We start from the raw sequence: 16627 nt of genomic DNA, 5'->3' as shown, positions 1-16627 counted from the left end.
TGAGTGCGGCATGCTTGCATATCACTATGGGAACCGAGTGCAGTTCTGCTGCTGGTAACAGACAAAGCAGCCAGGTTGACTCTGATGCTCACTGAGACAACCTGGGCATTGTCTCTTCTCCCGTCATTTGGGGAGATGGGACGAGAATTCACCTGGGCCCCCCTGGATAGGGATGGCCAGGGAGGAAGATGTAGGACTTACCTGTATTGTGACTCCAATGTGATGATCCAGCACAAAGATCACATGGGCAGTGAGAGTCCGGACTCCCCTTTAATGCTCCAAATTTCCCCTCAAACGGTCCCACTTTCTTGGCAAGTCCCAGAACAAAGCACGCACATGCACACACAGACACACACAGACACACACACACACACAGACACACACACACACACACACACACACACACAGCAGCTTCTGGCTGCACCCAGTCCAGCAAAGTAAATAAACAATGACTCCACAAAGTCAGGAACAAGGTACTGAGTCAACAAGTAAGGAAGAAGCAAGCAATCCTGCAAACTCCTAATGTCTGTACCTGCACACCAAACTCCAGCAATTCAGTGTTTATTCCCAACAAATGCCCCTCCCCACAGCGTCTCCTTAAATCTCAGTCCCCAGGTGTGCCTTGTGAAGAGGGTTTTTGGGTGCTCTCCTTCCAAGTTCTTGGGTCGGCCTGCGCTGTTCCCGCCTTCTCTCCACTCTCCGTGCTCGGGGATCAGGAGGGGGCAGTCCTTGCTCATCGCCTGAGCTCTGTCACTCCACCTGTCCACCGCTTGCCCTCCCCCCTCGGTCATCCTGCCCCCGTTCCTCCCTGCTAACAAGCCGTTCCAATCCTGAGGGGTCCTGGGCTGCCTTGGCTTTTCCTCGCCACATTTCTCCATTTCTCGCATGAACCCACCCCCTCGATCTCTGTTGGTTCTAGCTCCAACTCGACCTCCTCTGCAGATTCAGGCTCCGATGGGGGCATGACACTTTTGGTCTGGGGGGGAAAGGTGGATGCAGGACTTTTGAGACTGACAAAATGCCTTTTCATAGGGAACCCTTCACAGCCCACTTCTCTTCATTACATGAGCCCTTATCAACTCAGCTCCTATGCCATGGCACTGAAAGCAGTTGGCGAAATCATCCAGGATTATGACAGCGACAAACTTTTCCCTGCTTATGGCTTTGGTGCCAAGGTCCCACCAGACGGCAAAGTGTCTCATCAGTTCCCTTTGGTAAGAAAGAACTTCCTGGGTGAAGACAGGAGGGACCATAATGCCTGCCAGTACACGTGCAACTCTCAAGTCCCATCCCTGGCATCTTCATCTGAATGGATCTGAATGGATCTGAAAGAATAGGGGTGTGGGGGGGGGGTAGTGTGATGGCTCAAAGGTTAAGGCACTGAGCTTGTCAGCTGGAAAGCCCCGACAACCCGAGTTTGAGACCCAAGTATTACACAACAGGGTGAGCTCCTGTTCCTTGCCCCAGCTCCTGCCCACCTAGCCATTCGAAAGCATGCAAATGCGAGTAGATAAATAGGTACCACTTTGGTGGGGAAATTACTGCATTCCGTATTTTCATGCTGGCCCCAGGAGGACAGAAGCATCTTTCAGACCACGCAGGCTCCCTCGGCTGAGAATCGGAGATGAGCACCTTCTTAAGTTAGTCGCACCTGGACAGGGGAAATCTTTGAATAGTTTATTTAAAATTCTATTATAATATTAAATTGTATTACCTCATGATGGTGACATTAGAAATAGCGCTAGAGATAGAAAGGGCTTTTAACATTCCTTTACCACTGAATAAATTATCATAGCCATACATCATTGATTAGAAGTTAATAAGAAAGGTTTCCAATTCAGAGAATGTGGTTCCAAAGTTCTATATCTTTTAATATTTCTTTTCTAAAATGTTATCATTGTGAGGGATACGTCAGGGGCATCTCAAGGTTGGGTCAAAAAAAGATCACGTTGGTGGACACAAACAGGTCAATCCAAGACCTGTCTCATTTTTTACTCGTGTTATACTCACAGCACGTGTTACAAAGGGCTGGACACTTGACTGGGCAATCACTGCTGACCTCAACTTATGCCCGCACATGCACACACACACACACATCATGGACATTCCCACTCACTTGCCCTTTAATGTTTATGGATTAGATTCAGTGGTGGGATTCAGCCAGTTCACAACTATTCGGGAGAACTGGTTGTTAACTTTCTAAGCAGTTCGGAGAACCGGTTGTTGGAAGAAATCTTATTTTGTTTTTTCCACTTTACAGGGCTAATCCTGTAAGGAAGGCAGGAAGGAAACATTCTGGTGTTGTTTCTAGCCTAATCTTTATTGCCCTGCTTACAGAAACTGCCTTTCCAGTTAACTCTTATTACATTGTTACAGCTAAGGTGAAATGCCCATCAATGTGAGTAACGTTGAGTTGGCCACACCCAGTCACATGACCACCGAGCCACGCCTACCCAGCTGGTCATTAGGGCAGAGAACCGGTTGTTAAATTATTTGAATCCCACCACTGATTAGATTATACAATCAATCATGGTCTACAAACCCATAGCCGCTTACACATTTAACTAATGCTTCGGCTTATGCAGACCAGCTAAAACAATCAAAAGCATTTCTCCGGTAGACTTCTATGAGTCTTTCACTAGGAAAACCCAAAGTTCCAATTCTCCCGCGTCGGAGAAGTCTGACAGTGTGGGATCCTTGGTACTCTCTGAGCTCCGTGGTTTTCTTGCAGACGTTGCATTACCAAACTAGGTAATGCCATCAGTGCTTAAGGATTGACTACCCCAACACAGTGTTCTTTATCCCTCCCAGAATTCCCAGCTCTAGAGCCCTTTGCGTGTTCAGTGAAGAGTCTCTCCTGTCTGCCCTGCCCAGATTGCTGAGCTCTGCCATTGTCTCCCTAGAACAATAACCCAGACAATCCCAACTGCGAGGGCATCGAAGGAGTATTGGAATCCTACTTCCAAAGCCTACGGACCGTGCAGCTCTACGGACCCACCAACTTTGCACCTGTCATCAACCAGGTGGCCTGGTGAGCAGGGAGGAGACGAGGAAGTGTTCGGAGTCAAACCTTCTGAAGTTAACTCAAATATTCTTTTAATTAGGAGTGCCGGCAGCTCCGGCAAAAAGTTTCTTTCTCACCGCAGGCTAACAAGCCGGCTGGCTGGAAGATAAATAGTTGTCTACTATTGATCTCCGCCCTCTGCCTTATATCCCCAGAGCTAGGGTGGGGCTTCGCTAGCAGTAGTGCCTCTTCCGTCCCAAGGACCAGCCCATAGATTTCCACTGCTCTCCTCTCCTTTGCCTCTATGCATCCAAATGTCAGGCATTGGACCCAATTGTTGTTCTTCTTCCTCATCATCCACCTCCAGACCTGGGAGCTATTGACTCTCCACCTGAGGGCTGACAGACGGCCCAGGCTCAGCCTCTGTCTGCCAACTCCACTCCCTCTTCCCCCTCGGAGCTCTCAGGTTGCCTTGATGCTGATACCGACTCCCACGCCTCTTCCTCCTCCTTTGATTGGGCTGCTGGAGGGACCGGCGGCTGACAGGCCACAACAGAAAGCCACCTGTTGGTCTTCTTGTCTCTCAGAAACCTTGAAGAGTGATTTGGTGTAGTGGTTAAGGCGCCAAGCTTGAAAGTGGGAGACTGTGAGTTCAAGTTCTGCCTTAACTATGAAAGCCAGCTGGGTGATCCTTGGGCCCGTCCCTCTCTCACAGCCCAACTCACCCCCAGAGGGGTTGTTATTTGGGGGGAAATAGGAGGAGGAACGTGCGTTGGATGTGTTCAGAAGTGGTATGCTGCCGGTTCGCACCAGTTTGGGTGAACCGGTAGTGGTGGCGGCACGAGGCTCCGCCCATCCACCGTGATGTCATCACAGACCTTCTGCGCATGCACGTTTTGACCAGGTGCGCTCCCGCTACCAAACCGGTAGTGAAGAGAATAGCATACCATTACTGGATGTGTTTGCCGCCTTGAGTTGTTTGTAAAAATAATGAAGGTGGGATATGAATAAATAAATAAATGAAATGAAAGAATCAAGTAGGCCACTCTCAGCCAAGGCTTCGGGGAGCCAAAATAATCCAGTATGTGTCTCGGGCAACTGCAATCTTCATTGCTTGACCTATTAAGGCAGCGGCCCATGCAAGATATGTGCAGCGGTAAAGAAGGTGAAAGAAAGAGCAAGGAAAGAAGGAAGGAAGGGTGGCCCAGCGGGAAGAGCTTATGCCTTGCCTGCAGGATTACCCAGATCCAACCTGCAAAAGAAGAGGTGGAAGGCGTCCAAATGCAGAGAGCTGATGTCAGGTGGATTGACAGGTATCAAATCTGATTCTGAATAAAGCTGAAGTCAGCTTCCCATTTTCTTAGCTTACTCCCAAGGTAGCGGTTGCAATTTTTTTTGACAAGGGAACAGTGGACAGGACTTTGAAGGAGGCCGTGGGAAGCAAAAGTGCTGAAATCAGAATTTTCCGTCACTCACTCACTCACTCTCTCTCTCTCTCTCCCTCTCTCTCCCTCTTTCCCCTCTCTCTCCCCCTCTCTCCCTCCCTCCCTCCCCCCTCTCTCTCTCTGTTTCCCAGTTTGGCTGCCCAGGTCACTGATGGCTCCCAGTATTATGTTCTTCTCATCATCACCGATGGAGTGATTTCCGACATGCTGCAGACTAAAGAAGCCATTGTCAGTGTGAGTCGGCCTTGGTGTATCTCACCGGGCAATAAGAAATGGAATAAAGTCCAAGGTTTGGGGTATAAAAGCATCATCCAAAGCCCTCAATCCCCATTAAATAGTCTGTGTGAGCCACCCGCACACAGAAAAATATATAAGGGACAGTGTGCTGTCATCAATTGTGTGTGGGTGGGTGTGGGTGTGTGGATATCAAGAAAGATGCCCATAGATGACTTAAGGTACAAGGAGTCCTCGACTTACAACCATTTTCACACTTATGACCATTGCAGCATCTCCATGGCCATGTGATCAAAATGGGGATATTTGGCAAGCGGCTCATATTTATGACGGTTGCAGTGTCCTGGGGTTGGGTGATCTCTTTTTGTGACCTTCTGACAAACAAAGCCAATGGGGAAGCCGGATTCACTTAACAATTGTGTTACTAACGGTGATTCACTTAACAACGGTGGCAAGAAAAGCTGTAAAACGGGGCAAAACTGGTTAACAACTGTCTCGCTTAACCTCGGAAATTTTGGGTTCATAAGTCAAAGACTACCAGCAGAGTCTTCCCCTACCTCGATTTTACCAGCATTTGGCACACGAGAAGGGGGAAGAAGTTCCAAAACTTTGGAAAGCTGTGGTTTATTTCCTGTGCAGTTGAGACAATAAACCTTCTATTCTGCAGGCTTCTTCCTTGCCCATGTCTGTCATCATCGTGGGAGTGGGCCCTGCTGAGTTTGGGGGTAAGTGTCGTTTCTCATTCAGATGAATTGTGAGTGATCGGGGAATTGAGTCTGAGAAATTCAATGAGTGGATTGGATGTTTTGAGGGGAGTGCAGGTTGGCAAGACATCAAGACTGGCATCCCAATCCTTGGCTGGATGCATCCATAAGCAAAACCTCATAGAACAATTAATCAGTGGAACAGCTCGCCTCCAGAAGTTGTGAATGCTCCAACACTGGAAGTCTTTAAGAAGAGGTTGGACAATTGTCCGTCTGAAACGGTGTAGGGCCGTGATGGCGAACCTATGGCACATGTGCCCAAAGTGGCACACGAAGCCATGTCGCGCAGGCCTTACCTGTTTGTCTTCCACGTTTCTGGTGCACATGCACGCACAATGATCAGCTGTCCTTCGCGCATGCAGCAGTGCCGATAACCAGTGTGCGCTTGCCCGCTAGAACCTGGAAGTTTGGCTTTTCCCAGAGCACAGTCCCAACGAGCACTCATGTGCATACGCGATGTTTCTGCGTGACCTTTTTGGCACTCGGTGCCAAAAAGGTTCGCCATCACTGGTATAGGGTTTCCTGCCTAAGCAGGGGGTTAGACTAGAAGACCTCCAAGGTCCCTTCCAACTCTGCTATTCCATTCTACTCTACTCTACACTACTCTACTCTGAACTTCTCTACTCTACTCCATTTCACTCCACTCCACTCCACTCCACTCTATTATTCTATCCTATCCTCTGCAAAGCTAGAGCAAAATGCAGAATTAAGGACCTTAAGATTTATTCTCCAGCTGTGTCAAGCAGTGTCAGTATAGTAATAGTTCTCCTGGAAGATGGCAACAAACGTTAAGATCTTGTGTTTGTTTGTTTTTTGTTATCATCAGCTATGGAAGAGCTGGATGGAGATGAAGTACGGGTCTCCTCCAGGGGCCGTTATGCTGAGAGAGACATTGTACAGGTAACTCTTCTTTGAGAATCTGGCTGGTTAGAATGAGCCAAAGGAAGGTTTCTGTGATGAATTGTCCTGTTCCCGACTTGTTTCTCTTAACAGCGTCAATCTATGCAAGGAGTGAGGTGCTAGGATTTCTAACTGATGATCATCAAGAGTTTTGCAAAAACTATCCCCTGAGAGAGCCTTCCCCATGCTGATCATGGAGCCTTTTGTTAGGAACAGAGGATGTTCACTCTGATCTACTTTTACAGGGGAAATTCCCCCCCCCCCAAAAAAAAAATTGTTTAAAACAGCACATCATTCTCGTGAAATATGGATGGTTTCATAGGGTACCAGAGGGAGTGAAAGTGAAATGAAAGAGGGCAGATATAAACACCCCTATAACAGTGGTTGGGATGCTGCCGGTTTAACAACCGGTTCGGTGAGAAAGCGCTTTGCCCACACATGCAGCTAAAGCACTTGTGCACAGTGCTGAAAATGGAGCATTTAGAAGCTCAGCTGCTTTTCTTCCAGGTCGGCAACAGTTAGTAAAACAGCGAGGGGTGGGTGGGAAATCAGCTGTGCCACACGATTGTGATGAGCTAGAAAGCAGGAAATAAAGGACAGGATAGGGCAGGGGTAGGTAGGCGGAGCCAGCTGATCATCAGAGCTACCGGTTCAGCCAAACCGGTCCAAACTGGCTGAATACCACCTCCAGATTTTCAGCCTCTTTTTTGAGGGAAAAAGGTGCGTCTTATACTCCAAAAATATGGTAATTCAGCAGGATTCATTTATATAAGAAACTTACCCATTGCAGTAAAAGCCAGAATCAGAACTCAGAATCCAGAAGTACAGAATCAATAATCACAAAAGCTATAGAATCACAGAAACACACACACACACACATGTATGTGTATATGTATATGCGCCTTCCAGGTCGGCAACAGTTAGTAAAACAGCAAGGCGGGTGGGAAATCAGCTGTGCCACACGATTGTGATGAGCTAGAAAGCAGGAAATAAAGGACAGGATAGGGCAGGGGTAGGTAGGCGGATAAATTACAATATATACATATTTGGATAGAGCAAGATAACTGATTAGTGTGGTGGGATATTGGGAGGGGGGAGGTTTCTATGAGGTAATGGGTATAATTACCAAGACAATGATGTTAAAAAAAGAGAAGGACTGAGATGACATGAGACCAGTCTTGCAATATTTGGGGGGCTGCCACAAAGAGGAAGCCAATCTATTTTCCAAAGAACCAGAGGGCAGAACAAGAAACAGTGGATGGAAATTAATCAAGAAGAGAAGCAACCTGGAAATAAGGAGGAAATTTCCTGACAGCTAGAAGAATCAATCAATGGAAAGACTTGCCTTCAGAAGCTGTGGGTGTTCCACCACTGGAGGTTTTTCAGAAGAAACTGGACAGCCACTTGTCTGAAATGGCATAGGGTCTCCTGCTTGAGCAGGGGGTTGGACTAGAAGATCTCCAAGATCCCTTCCTTCTGTTATTCTGTATTCTTAACTTAATTACTTTTAGCGAGTTATCTTTTATCGGTTTATCTCATAATGGTCTTTCTCCCGGCAACCTATGCTGGTTCCACCACAAAACCGCGTTCGACTAAACCGCGCTCGACGAAACCGTGTAGCTGATGTCATCAACAGGGCGCCAACAGCGCGGAGACAGAAGCACGCTGTAAATGCTAAACCTAAAATTAAACCTAAACCTAACCCCCCTAAACCTAATCCTAAACCTAACCCTAAACCTAACCCTTACCTTAAGTTCAATCGGCTTGCTTTCAAAGCGCTATTTAAAGCACCCTTCTTTCTCCGCGCTCGCTGTTGTCGCCCTGTTGATGACGTCAGCAACGCGGTTTAATCGGGCGCGGCTTAGTCGAGCACGGTTTTGTCGTGCCACGACCTATGCTCACTCCTATTTCTTCCAGTGTTATCAAAATTTCTTAAACTTCTAAGTGTCTTATTGGTTGAACAGCCAGGGTCTATTGCGTCACAAGTCCATGAGAAGGTGTTTTTGGAAGGAGTGTGCTTTGCTTGTCCTAACCAACACCATATTTTCTCTTGCATTTCCATCAGCACTTCTCTACATGCTAACATGAAAATGTTTGCCATGATTGTCATATGTGTTTGCGGCCTTATACAACACTGTGTACTGATCAAGGTACCCCTTCATGACCTAGAGGACTGGACATCCGCTTAGAGAGAGCTGTACAGACTGTAAAGCAGTATATAAGTCTAAGTGGCATTGCTATTGCTATCAACCCTTACTTTCTCATCCAGATTAGATTGTCAGCCTAAAATACGGTACTTATTTTGATATGATTTTACAGTATTAACTTATCCTTGCAGTGCAAAGGATAGTGTGCAAAGTTCATGTTTCCAAGAGAAGTAGCAGGATTTTAGTTGCTGTTCATGGCTGCGATTTAGGAATTAAAAAAGAATTAAGTCTGGAAAATACCGTACTTATTTGAGCATCTTAGCTTTCTTGCAAAATTTATAAACCTGCAGATGAGCTATGATCAATCTCAGTGTTAGTTTTATAGACCTGAATTGCTAATGGGCATAAGAAAAGAAAATTAAAATATTGGCAATATGACGGATAGAGTGGATCTACATATTTCTAGGGCAACAGAAATGGGTACTGGTGGTGCCGTGGTTAAAGTGCGGTATTGCAGGCAAACTCTGCCCACAGTCTAGAGTTCGATTCTAATTCTGCCCACTGCCAGGAATTCAATTCTCACTGGCTCAAGGTTGACTCAGCCATCCATCCTTCCGAGGTCAGTAAAATGAAGACCCAGATTGTTAGGGGCAATATGTAAATAATGTTCCTACATTATAAACTGCTATAAAGTGCTATGGGGCGGTATATAAACCTAAATGATATTGCTGTACAGTATGGGTGGGTATTCAGCTCGGTTCCACCACAAATGCGCGCACAACAAAAGCGCGCCTGACTAAAGCACGGTGACTAAAGCGCGGTGACAAAACCGCGCGACGAATGAGCGACAAATTAGCCCTAAAGCGCGCCGACAAAAGCGCGCCGACAGAAGCGCGCTGTAACGTAACCCTAAACCTACCCCTAAACCTAACCCTAAACCTAACCCTAAACCTAACCCTAAACATAACCGTAAACCTTACCTTAAATTAAATCGCGCTTCTGTCGGCACGCTGTTGTCGGCGCGCTTTTGACATCGCGGTTTTAGCGCCGCGGTGTTGTCGGCGTGCTTATTACGTTAGTGCTTTTGTCGGGTCACGATTCAGCTCTCGTGTAAACTGAGTTGGGAAATACAAAATTTTCCTTCTTCTGTTGCTATCGATAGCCAAGAAGATTGCACCGGACTTGGGAATCTAATTCAGCACCCGCTGCCTTTTTGTGTCTTTCCTGCTGTTGTAGTTTGTGCCCTTCCGAGACTACGTAGACCATTCCGGCAACCACATTTTAAGCATGGCACGCCTGGCGAAAGATGTCCTAGCCGAAATCCCAGAGCAGCTGCTTTCATACATGAAGACCCGGGACATCAAGCCTCTTTCTGCTAGACCACAGTAGCTCTGTCTTCTCCACAGCCTGAAGCCAATGCAGATCATTCTGCTCCAGCTGGGACTGGGAAGATGCTTTCCACCTAGGCGAGAGGGGCGCTTTCCCTTTCTTTCATTCAGAACTGGCTAGTTCAGGGCGGGTGGGGGGGAGGGACAGGAAGTTCACTAATCGGGAAGTGGGCAGGATAGGAATGCCATGCTTCACACACCCCAGATGAGACACCAGCACAAAAAGCCTGGCTCCACCCAGGATCTCAAGGAGATGATTCCAGGTTCATAAAACAGCAAGAGCCTCAAAAGAGGAAGTTCAGAAGAAGACGAAGCGCGCTGGGAATCCTGGAGCTGTGTTTGCTTCCAGACCAGTTTGTTTAATAAGGTGCCATGCAGCCCTCTTTCTGCCTGGTTATTGACAATAAAGTATTCCTTGGTCCCAGGTTCTCATATGGCAATCTTATTATTATGTTATTATCTTTTCTTATATTCTCATATGGCTATTTTATTCTATTTTACTCTGGAAAGAGTGCCGAAAAGCGCAATAAACATTATTAAGGGACTGGAGGCTAAAACATATGAAGAACAGTTGCAGGAATTGGGTACGTCTAGTCCGGGTGACTGCAACCCGCGGCTCCAGAGCCGCATGTGGCTCTTTCGTCCCTCTGCTGCGGCTCCCTGTCGCGGCAGAGGGATGAAAGAGCTGTCGCCCTGTCGTGGTGTTGGCCGGAGCCTTAGTGTGGGAGCGAAGCGCCCCTGCACTTGCCGAAACAGCATTCCACCTCCGTTGTGGTATATTTGCTGTTGCTGCCTCCATGGCCTGCCCGCTACGCTATCAGCGTCTTGCACAACAAAGTGAAATTTAGCACGCTTCACAATGGGGGAGACAGGGTCCTCTCCTCCCGGAGCCCATTACGATGCAGAGCCACAATGCGACACTGCCCCACTTGCCACAGGCAACATCAGCATCGTTGTTGGCTCTCTCTCGCCTCCCAAATGTCAGTTGTTTTTCCTGCAGAGCCACCAGTGGTATGATGCCCCCCTTCCCCCTTCGGCTCTTCGACGACCAGCTGATCTTCGGTGCACTGCTACTGCGCTCGTCGGCTTCCAGAGGTCAGATTCCCAATACCCAGCACCAGTTCAGAGGTTCCTTGCCTCCCGCCCCAGCGGGAGAGAAAGAGGGAGGGAGAAAGAGGGAGGGAAAGAGATAGAGAGGGAAGGAAAGAGAGGGAAAGAGTGAGAGGGGGGAGGGAAAGAGAGACAAGAGACAGAAAGAGAGAGGGAGGGAAAGAGTCACGTGATTGAGACTGACGTCAAGTTGGCCACGCCCATCCAAGTTTTGTGGCTCCCAGTGTGTTTTTTTTTCCTGTGGGAAACTGGTTCCAATGGCTCTTTGAATGTTTAAAGTTACAGACGCCTGGTCTAGTCTAGTGAAAAGAAGGACAAAGAGTGACACGTTAGCAGTGTTCCAATGTTTTGCCACAAGGAAGAGAGCCGTGTGTGTGTGTGTGTGTGTGTGTGTGTCAACCTATTCTCCAAAGCACCAGAAAGCATGACAAGAAACAATGGATGGAAACCAATCAAGGAGAGAAGCAGCCTAGAACTAATTTCTAAGCCTAGAAATTTCCTAAGAGGGAGTACAATTAAACAGTAGAACCTTGCCTCCAGAAGAGGTGGGCGCTCCCCACACTGGGTGGAGGCTTTTAAGAAGAGACTGGACAACCATTTGTCTGGAATGGCATAGGGTCTCCTTCTCGAACGGGGGCGGGGGGGTTGGACTAGAAGACCTCCGAGGTCCCTTCCAACTCTGTTATTCAGTTCTGTTTGGTCAGTCCCGGTCACTATCTCTAGGCTTCCCAGACTAGGGGGGGAGGATGTGTTCAAGAGAGAGGATCTCTCTGCCCAACCCTACTTACATTTAACACAGCGGTAAGTTTTCAGACATATTTTATTCATTGCAAATTGCCAGTCTGCTGCAGCCACATGCATTGCGAGTCTGAGAATATGTGGGATGAGGATACTTCTGGACAAGAAGTTACAACATGGAATTAAAACAAGGGAAAGCTAACATAAATTTACACTAGTACCTGGCACAGAAATTTCCTTGCTTTTTTTCCTTACCAGTTTTAACTCAGGTTGACGCTTTCTTTTTTCTTTCTTTTTTTAGCAGAAGGTGGGGACTTTTTCCATCGATGGGTGCATTTCCTCAGGGAGAAGATCAGGGGTGGGTTCCTGCTAGTTCTAACCTCTTCTATAGAAGAGGTTCCACAAATCTACAGTGCCGTTTAGAAACGGTTCCATCTCCCTCCCCCTGCCTGTCCACACATCATCAAGATGAAGAGCGAGAGGAGGAATTCTGGGAGTTGAAGTCCACAAGTCTTAAAGCTGCCAAGTTTGAACACCCCTGGGGGGAGATTCTAAAGGGTTAGGGGTGCAAAGGTCTTGTAACTTGACAGCTTTAAGATTTGCGTGCTTCAAAGACCAGTTTCTGAGCCAACATTTTGGTTGCTAAGCAAGAGCGTTGTTAAGTGAGTTTCACTACATTTTACAAGTTGGCCACGCCCACCCAGTCACATGGCTGGCAAACCACTCCCACAGAGCAGGCCACACCTACAGAAGAGGTTCTAAAAAAATTTGAAACCCACCACTGGAGAAGATCCAATGTCAACATCTTAGAAAAAGGCTATGATCTGAAATATGTTTGGATAGGATAGAAGGGAGACCGTGGAGGAGAAATTATTTGAAAGGTCGAAAAGAGAGGGAACATTTGGGATTTTCCAACAAGCACAGTTAACAGGAATTTGGGTGAATAAAATCCAAGTAATAAATTCTTAGGTTAGCAAAAGGTTCAGGAGAGGAACATTTGAAATTGCTCATCAAAATCCATAAAAGGAGTTAAACAGACTTCACATTTTGACCGCCTTGTCTCTAGCGGTTATAATTCAGTCTAGTATCTTCATTTGGTTTCTACTTCTACCCTAATATGAAGTGGTCAGCTTAGCGAGACTGGGATCAGAGTTAGAATAAAATAGAATAACAGAGTTGGAAGGGATCTTGGAGGTCTTCTAGTCCAACACCACCACCACCCCGGTTAGGCAGGAAACCTCTACACCACTTTAGACATTGGTGGGGTTAATTTTTTTTTTTACTACTGGTTCTGTTAGTGTGGCTTTTTGGGCATGGCAGGGGAAGGATATTGTAAAATCCCCATTCCCTCCTCACTCCTGGGGGAAGGTTACTGCAAAATCCCCATTCCCTCTCCACCCAATTAACCTGCTTTCCAGCTCCGTTCTCTTGTTCAGGGCAAAAAAAGAAGATAGGCTGGGAGGCATTTGGGGTGGCCTATTTGCCGGTTCTCCGAACTACTCAAATTTTTTGCTACCGGTTCTCCAGAACCTGTCAGAACTGGCTGAATACCACCTTTGACTTCAGACAAATGGTTGTCCAACATATTCTTAGAAAGTTTTTTTTTTTTTTTACTTTTATTAAACATTTATAGGCCGCCCTTTTCCCTGAGGGGACTCAGGGCGGCTTACAATAATAGGGGAGGGGAGTGCAGGACAAAACACAAAAAGAAAATGTGAGTAAAAATAATTAGCGGTAAAACACAACATTCACTCAACATTCGGGAGGGGCGAGAGTAAAGTCTTATCCCCAGGCCTGACGGGATAGCCAGATCTTGAGGGCTGTGCGGAAGGCCTGGACGGTGGTGAGGGTGCGGATCTCCACGGGGAGATTGTTCCATAGCGTCGGAGCTGCAACTGAGAAGGCTCTCCTCCGCGTAGTCGCCAGTCGGCACTGACTGGCGGATGGAATTCGGAGGAGGCCTAGTCTATGCGATCTGATGGGACGGAGGGAGGTAATTGGCAGAAGGCGGTCTCTCAAATAGCCAGGTCAATAACACTTCCAGTGTTGGAGCATTCACAACTTATGGAGGCAAGTTGTTCCACTGATTAATTGTTCGAACTGTCAGGAAATTTCTCCTTAGTTCTAAGTTGCTGAGTTGTGGGCAAGGAATAAAGGTAGTCCTCAACTTACGTCTGTAATGCCCATCACGATGATAAGTTGTAGCGATTTTAAAACAAGTCACCCAAATGACTGGATGTTATAACCTTTGCTGCAGAGATCAGTAAGCAAAAAAACGCAGTTGTCAAATGAGCACCAGTCGTGAAGTGAATTCCACGGTTGCAAAATAAACCAATGGTTCCCCTCTGGCCATTTTAAAGGCCATTTTTTTTGGCAAAACTGACTTAAACCATCACATGACTGCAGGACACTGCAAACGGCCATAAATGCTGAAGCCCAACATGCGGTCACGTGACGAGAGGAAGGGATTTAGCCATCATAACTTCAGAACTGGTTTGTAAGCACCCTGGGAAAGGTCTGTTGGAATGCCAATCATGAGAACTACTATTTTTTTCTCTATTCTCTGTCAAACCCCCCTCCCCCCCCATTCTTCCCACATACTTTCTTTTTATCTGTTCAGAGATTGCTACAGAGTCAGCAGTGGGGAACCACGGTCCTTTTATGACTTGTGGACTTCAACTTGTGGACTTCAACTCCCAGAATTCCATGGTCCTTTTATGACTTGTGGACTTCAACTCCCAGATGAAAAGGACCATGGAATTCTGGGAGTTGAAGTCTACAAGTCATAAAAGGACCATGGAATTCTGGGAGTTGAAGTCCACCATTCATAAAAGGACCGTTCTCTCTCTCTCTCTCTCTCTCTCTCCCTCTCTCTCTCTCTCTCCCCCTCCCCCTCCCCCCTCTCCCTCCCCCCTCCCCCCTCCGTCCCTCTCTCCCTCCGTCCCTCCCCCTCCCTCCCTCCCTCTCCCTCTCTCCCTCCCTCCCTCTCTCTCTCTCTCTATCTCTATCTCTCACTCTCTCTCTCTGTGTATACCTTCTTTTCCAGCTCAGGTCCAGAATGACAATTTCAGCTGGTTAAAAGCTTGGGAGAAACAGTGAGGTTTTGGACACACAAGCTGCTTTAAAAAAAACAAACCAGTCCTGTTTTCCAGTCCCGAGAACACTCCAGTAGGGATAACTATTTAGCACATGGCCTGTGAGGTTCAATTGCTTGAAACTAGCAAGCAGCTGGGGGGGGGGGAATTCTCGCTTCTGCGGGGTGGGTGGCCTACTTTAGTTCTTTTTTTTCCTGAAAGGAGAGCACAGCTTTCCTGGCACTACCACAGAAGCATCTGGCAGGATGTTTGCCTCAGCTCATTCGCTAGGAGCAGGAGGAGGACAAAGCTCTGCTTCTGTCTCAATCTTAACTTGAACACTACTTTGTCATTTTTGTCCAAAGAGCTCCAGTTAATGTAGAGGAAGGGCCTCAGTTCCTGGGTTACCTTAGAGCAGGTAAGCAATTGCTGGTTTCGGGGCAGCACACAGGGTTGTGGCCCACCAGTGGCCAGTGGAGCTGGCAGCAGACTCGGATGATGAGGAGGTTGGGGAGGAACATGGGCCAGTCCTGGAATCTGGGGAAGGCTCTGATGAGGGCTCTGTGTCGGAGGCCGAGAGGGGGCCAGAGCCATATGCAGTTATCAGCTACCTTCAGAGTTAGGCATCAGTGAGGCAGACAAACAGCTGGAGCCTGTTCCCAGTGTGCGCATGTGCCAGACGAAGGGAACAGCTAAAGAACAGGGGGCGACTTGGGAGTAATGCCACAGGTGGATCGTGAATGGCCCCTCCCAGAGCAAATAAAAGAGGAGCAAAAGGGGAGTGGAGTTTGCAGGAGACAATTAGTTCACTTAATTGGTTTGTGACAATCTGAGACTCCTTGTCAAGTTTTGAAGATATCGGCCTAGTAGCTTCCAAGCTAGATAAGATCTGTGACTGTAAATTCACCCTTGAAAGACTTTGCTGGATGTGAATGAGCAGAATTCACAGTAACTTAATAAAAGGGGTTTTTTTGACTGGACAAAGAGTCTGCTTCGTGATTTGGGGAAGCCTCGGTCAGAACACACAGCTGATGGGCAGGCAGGGGATCTGGGGATTAAGTCTCTTATTTGCCTTCTCATTTATTTTCCTCCACCTCTTGTCCCTGTTTCTCAAGTCTTCCCTGGCATATTTCCCTGGCCCTCCAATCCATCTACTGTAGGATGAACAATTTACTGTTGTAATATTAATGTGAGAGCAAGTTGGAGGTGGGAGATGGAATTAAAGTTGTACCAGTATTAATAATTCATATTTAATAAAATGAGAATCAAAACCAGTAAATTCCTCAAATTACAAAAGTTCATTTAATGACAGTTCAAAGATACAACAGCACTGAAAAAAGTGACTTATGATCCTTTTTCACACTTATGACCACAGCAAGAGCCCCATGTTTGTTTGATCAAAATTCAGATGCTTGGTAACTGACTCATATTTATGACAGTTTGTAGTGTCTGGGAGAGGTCATCTAATCATCTTTTGTGACCTTCTGACAAGCAAAGTCAATGGGAAGTCAGGTCCTCTTAATAAGCATGTTACTAGGTTAACAACTGCAGTGATTCACTTAACAACTGTGGCAAGGAAAGTCATACAATGGGGCAAAATTAACAAGTATCTCACTTAGCAACAGAAGTTCTAGCCTCAATTGTGGTCATACGTCAAGGACTACCTGCATTTTCTTTTTTGGGGCAGGGCAGCCTCATCCCATTGGCTTATGGTTCACCTTGTGATCCACAAGTATACTCAGATCCTTTTCACATATCCTACTGCTCTGTAGGATGTCCCTTGGGCTATTATCCAGATCTTCTGCCTTGTATGCCAATTTTTA

At 47.0% G+C, this 16627-nt stretch overlaps 1 protein-coding gene across 1 annotated transcript in view; it reads left to right on the top strand.

Moving 5' to 3' along the window:
• The window catches only part of CPNE9 (copine family member 9), a 73181-nt gene extending 63298 nt beyond the window's left edge, over window positions 1–9883 (top strand). The window contains 6 exon segments of the mRNA XM_032239128.1: window positions 1033–1214; window positions 2904–3031; window positions 4581–4683; window positions 5351–5408; window positions 6274–6347; window positions 9731–9883. Coding sequence (XP_032095019.1) covers window positions 1033–1214; window positions 2904–3031; window positions 4581–4683; window positions 5351–5408; window positions 6274–6347; window positions 9731–9883 — 698 coding nt within the window.
• Window positions 9884–16627: the final 6744 nt, after the last annotated feature.

This window comes from Thamnophis elegans, chromosome 2 (genome assembly GCF_009769535.1).
Source record: "Thamnophis elegans isolate rThaEle1 chromosome 2, rThaEle1.pri, whole genome shotgun sequence".
NCBI lineage: Eukaryota > Metazoa > Chordata > Lepidosauria > Squamata > Colubridae > Thamnophis > Thamnophis elegans.
Note: the sequence above shows the minus strand (reverse complement) of the source record. Positions and strands in the feature narration are given on the sequence as shown.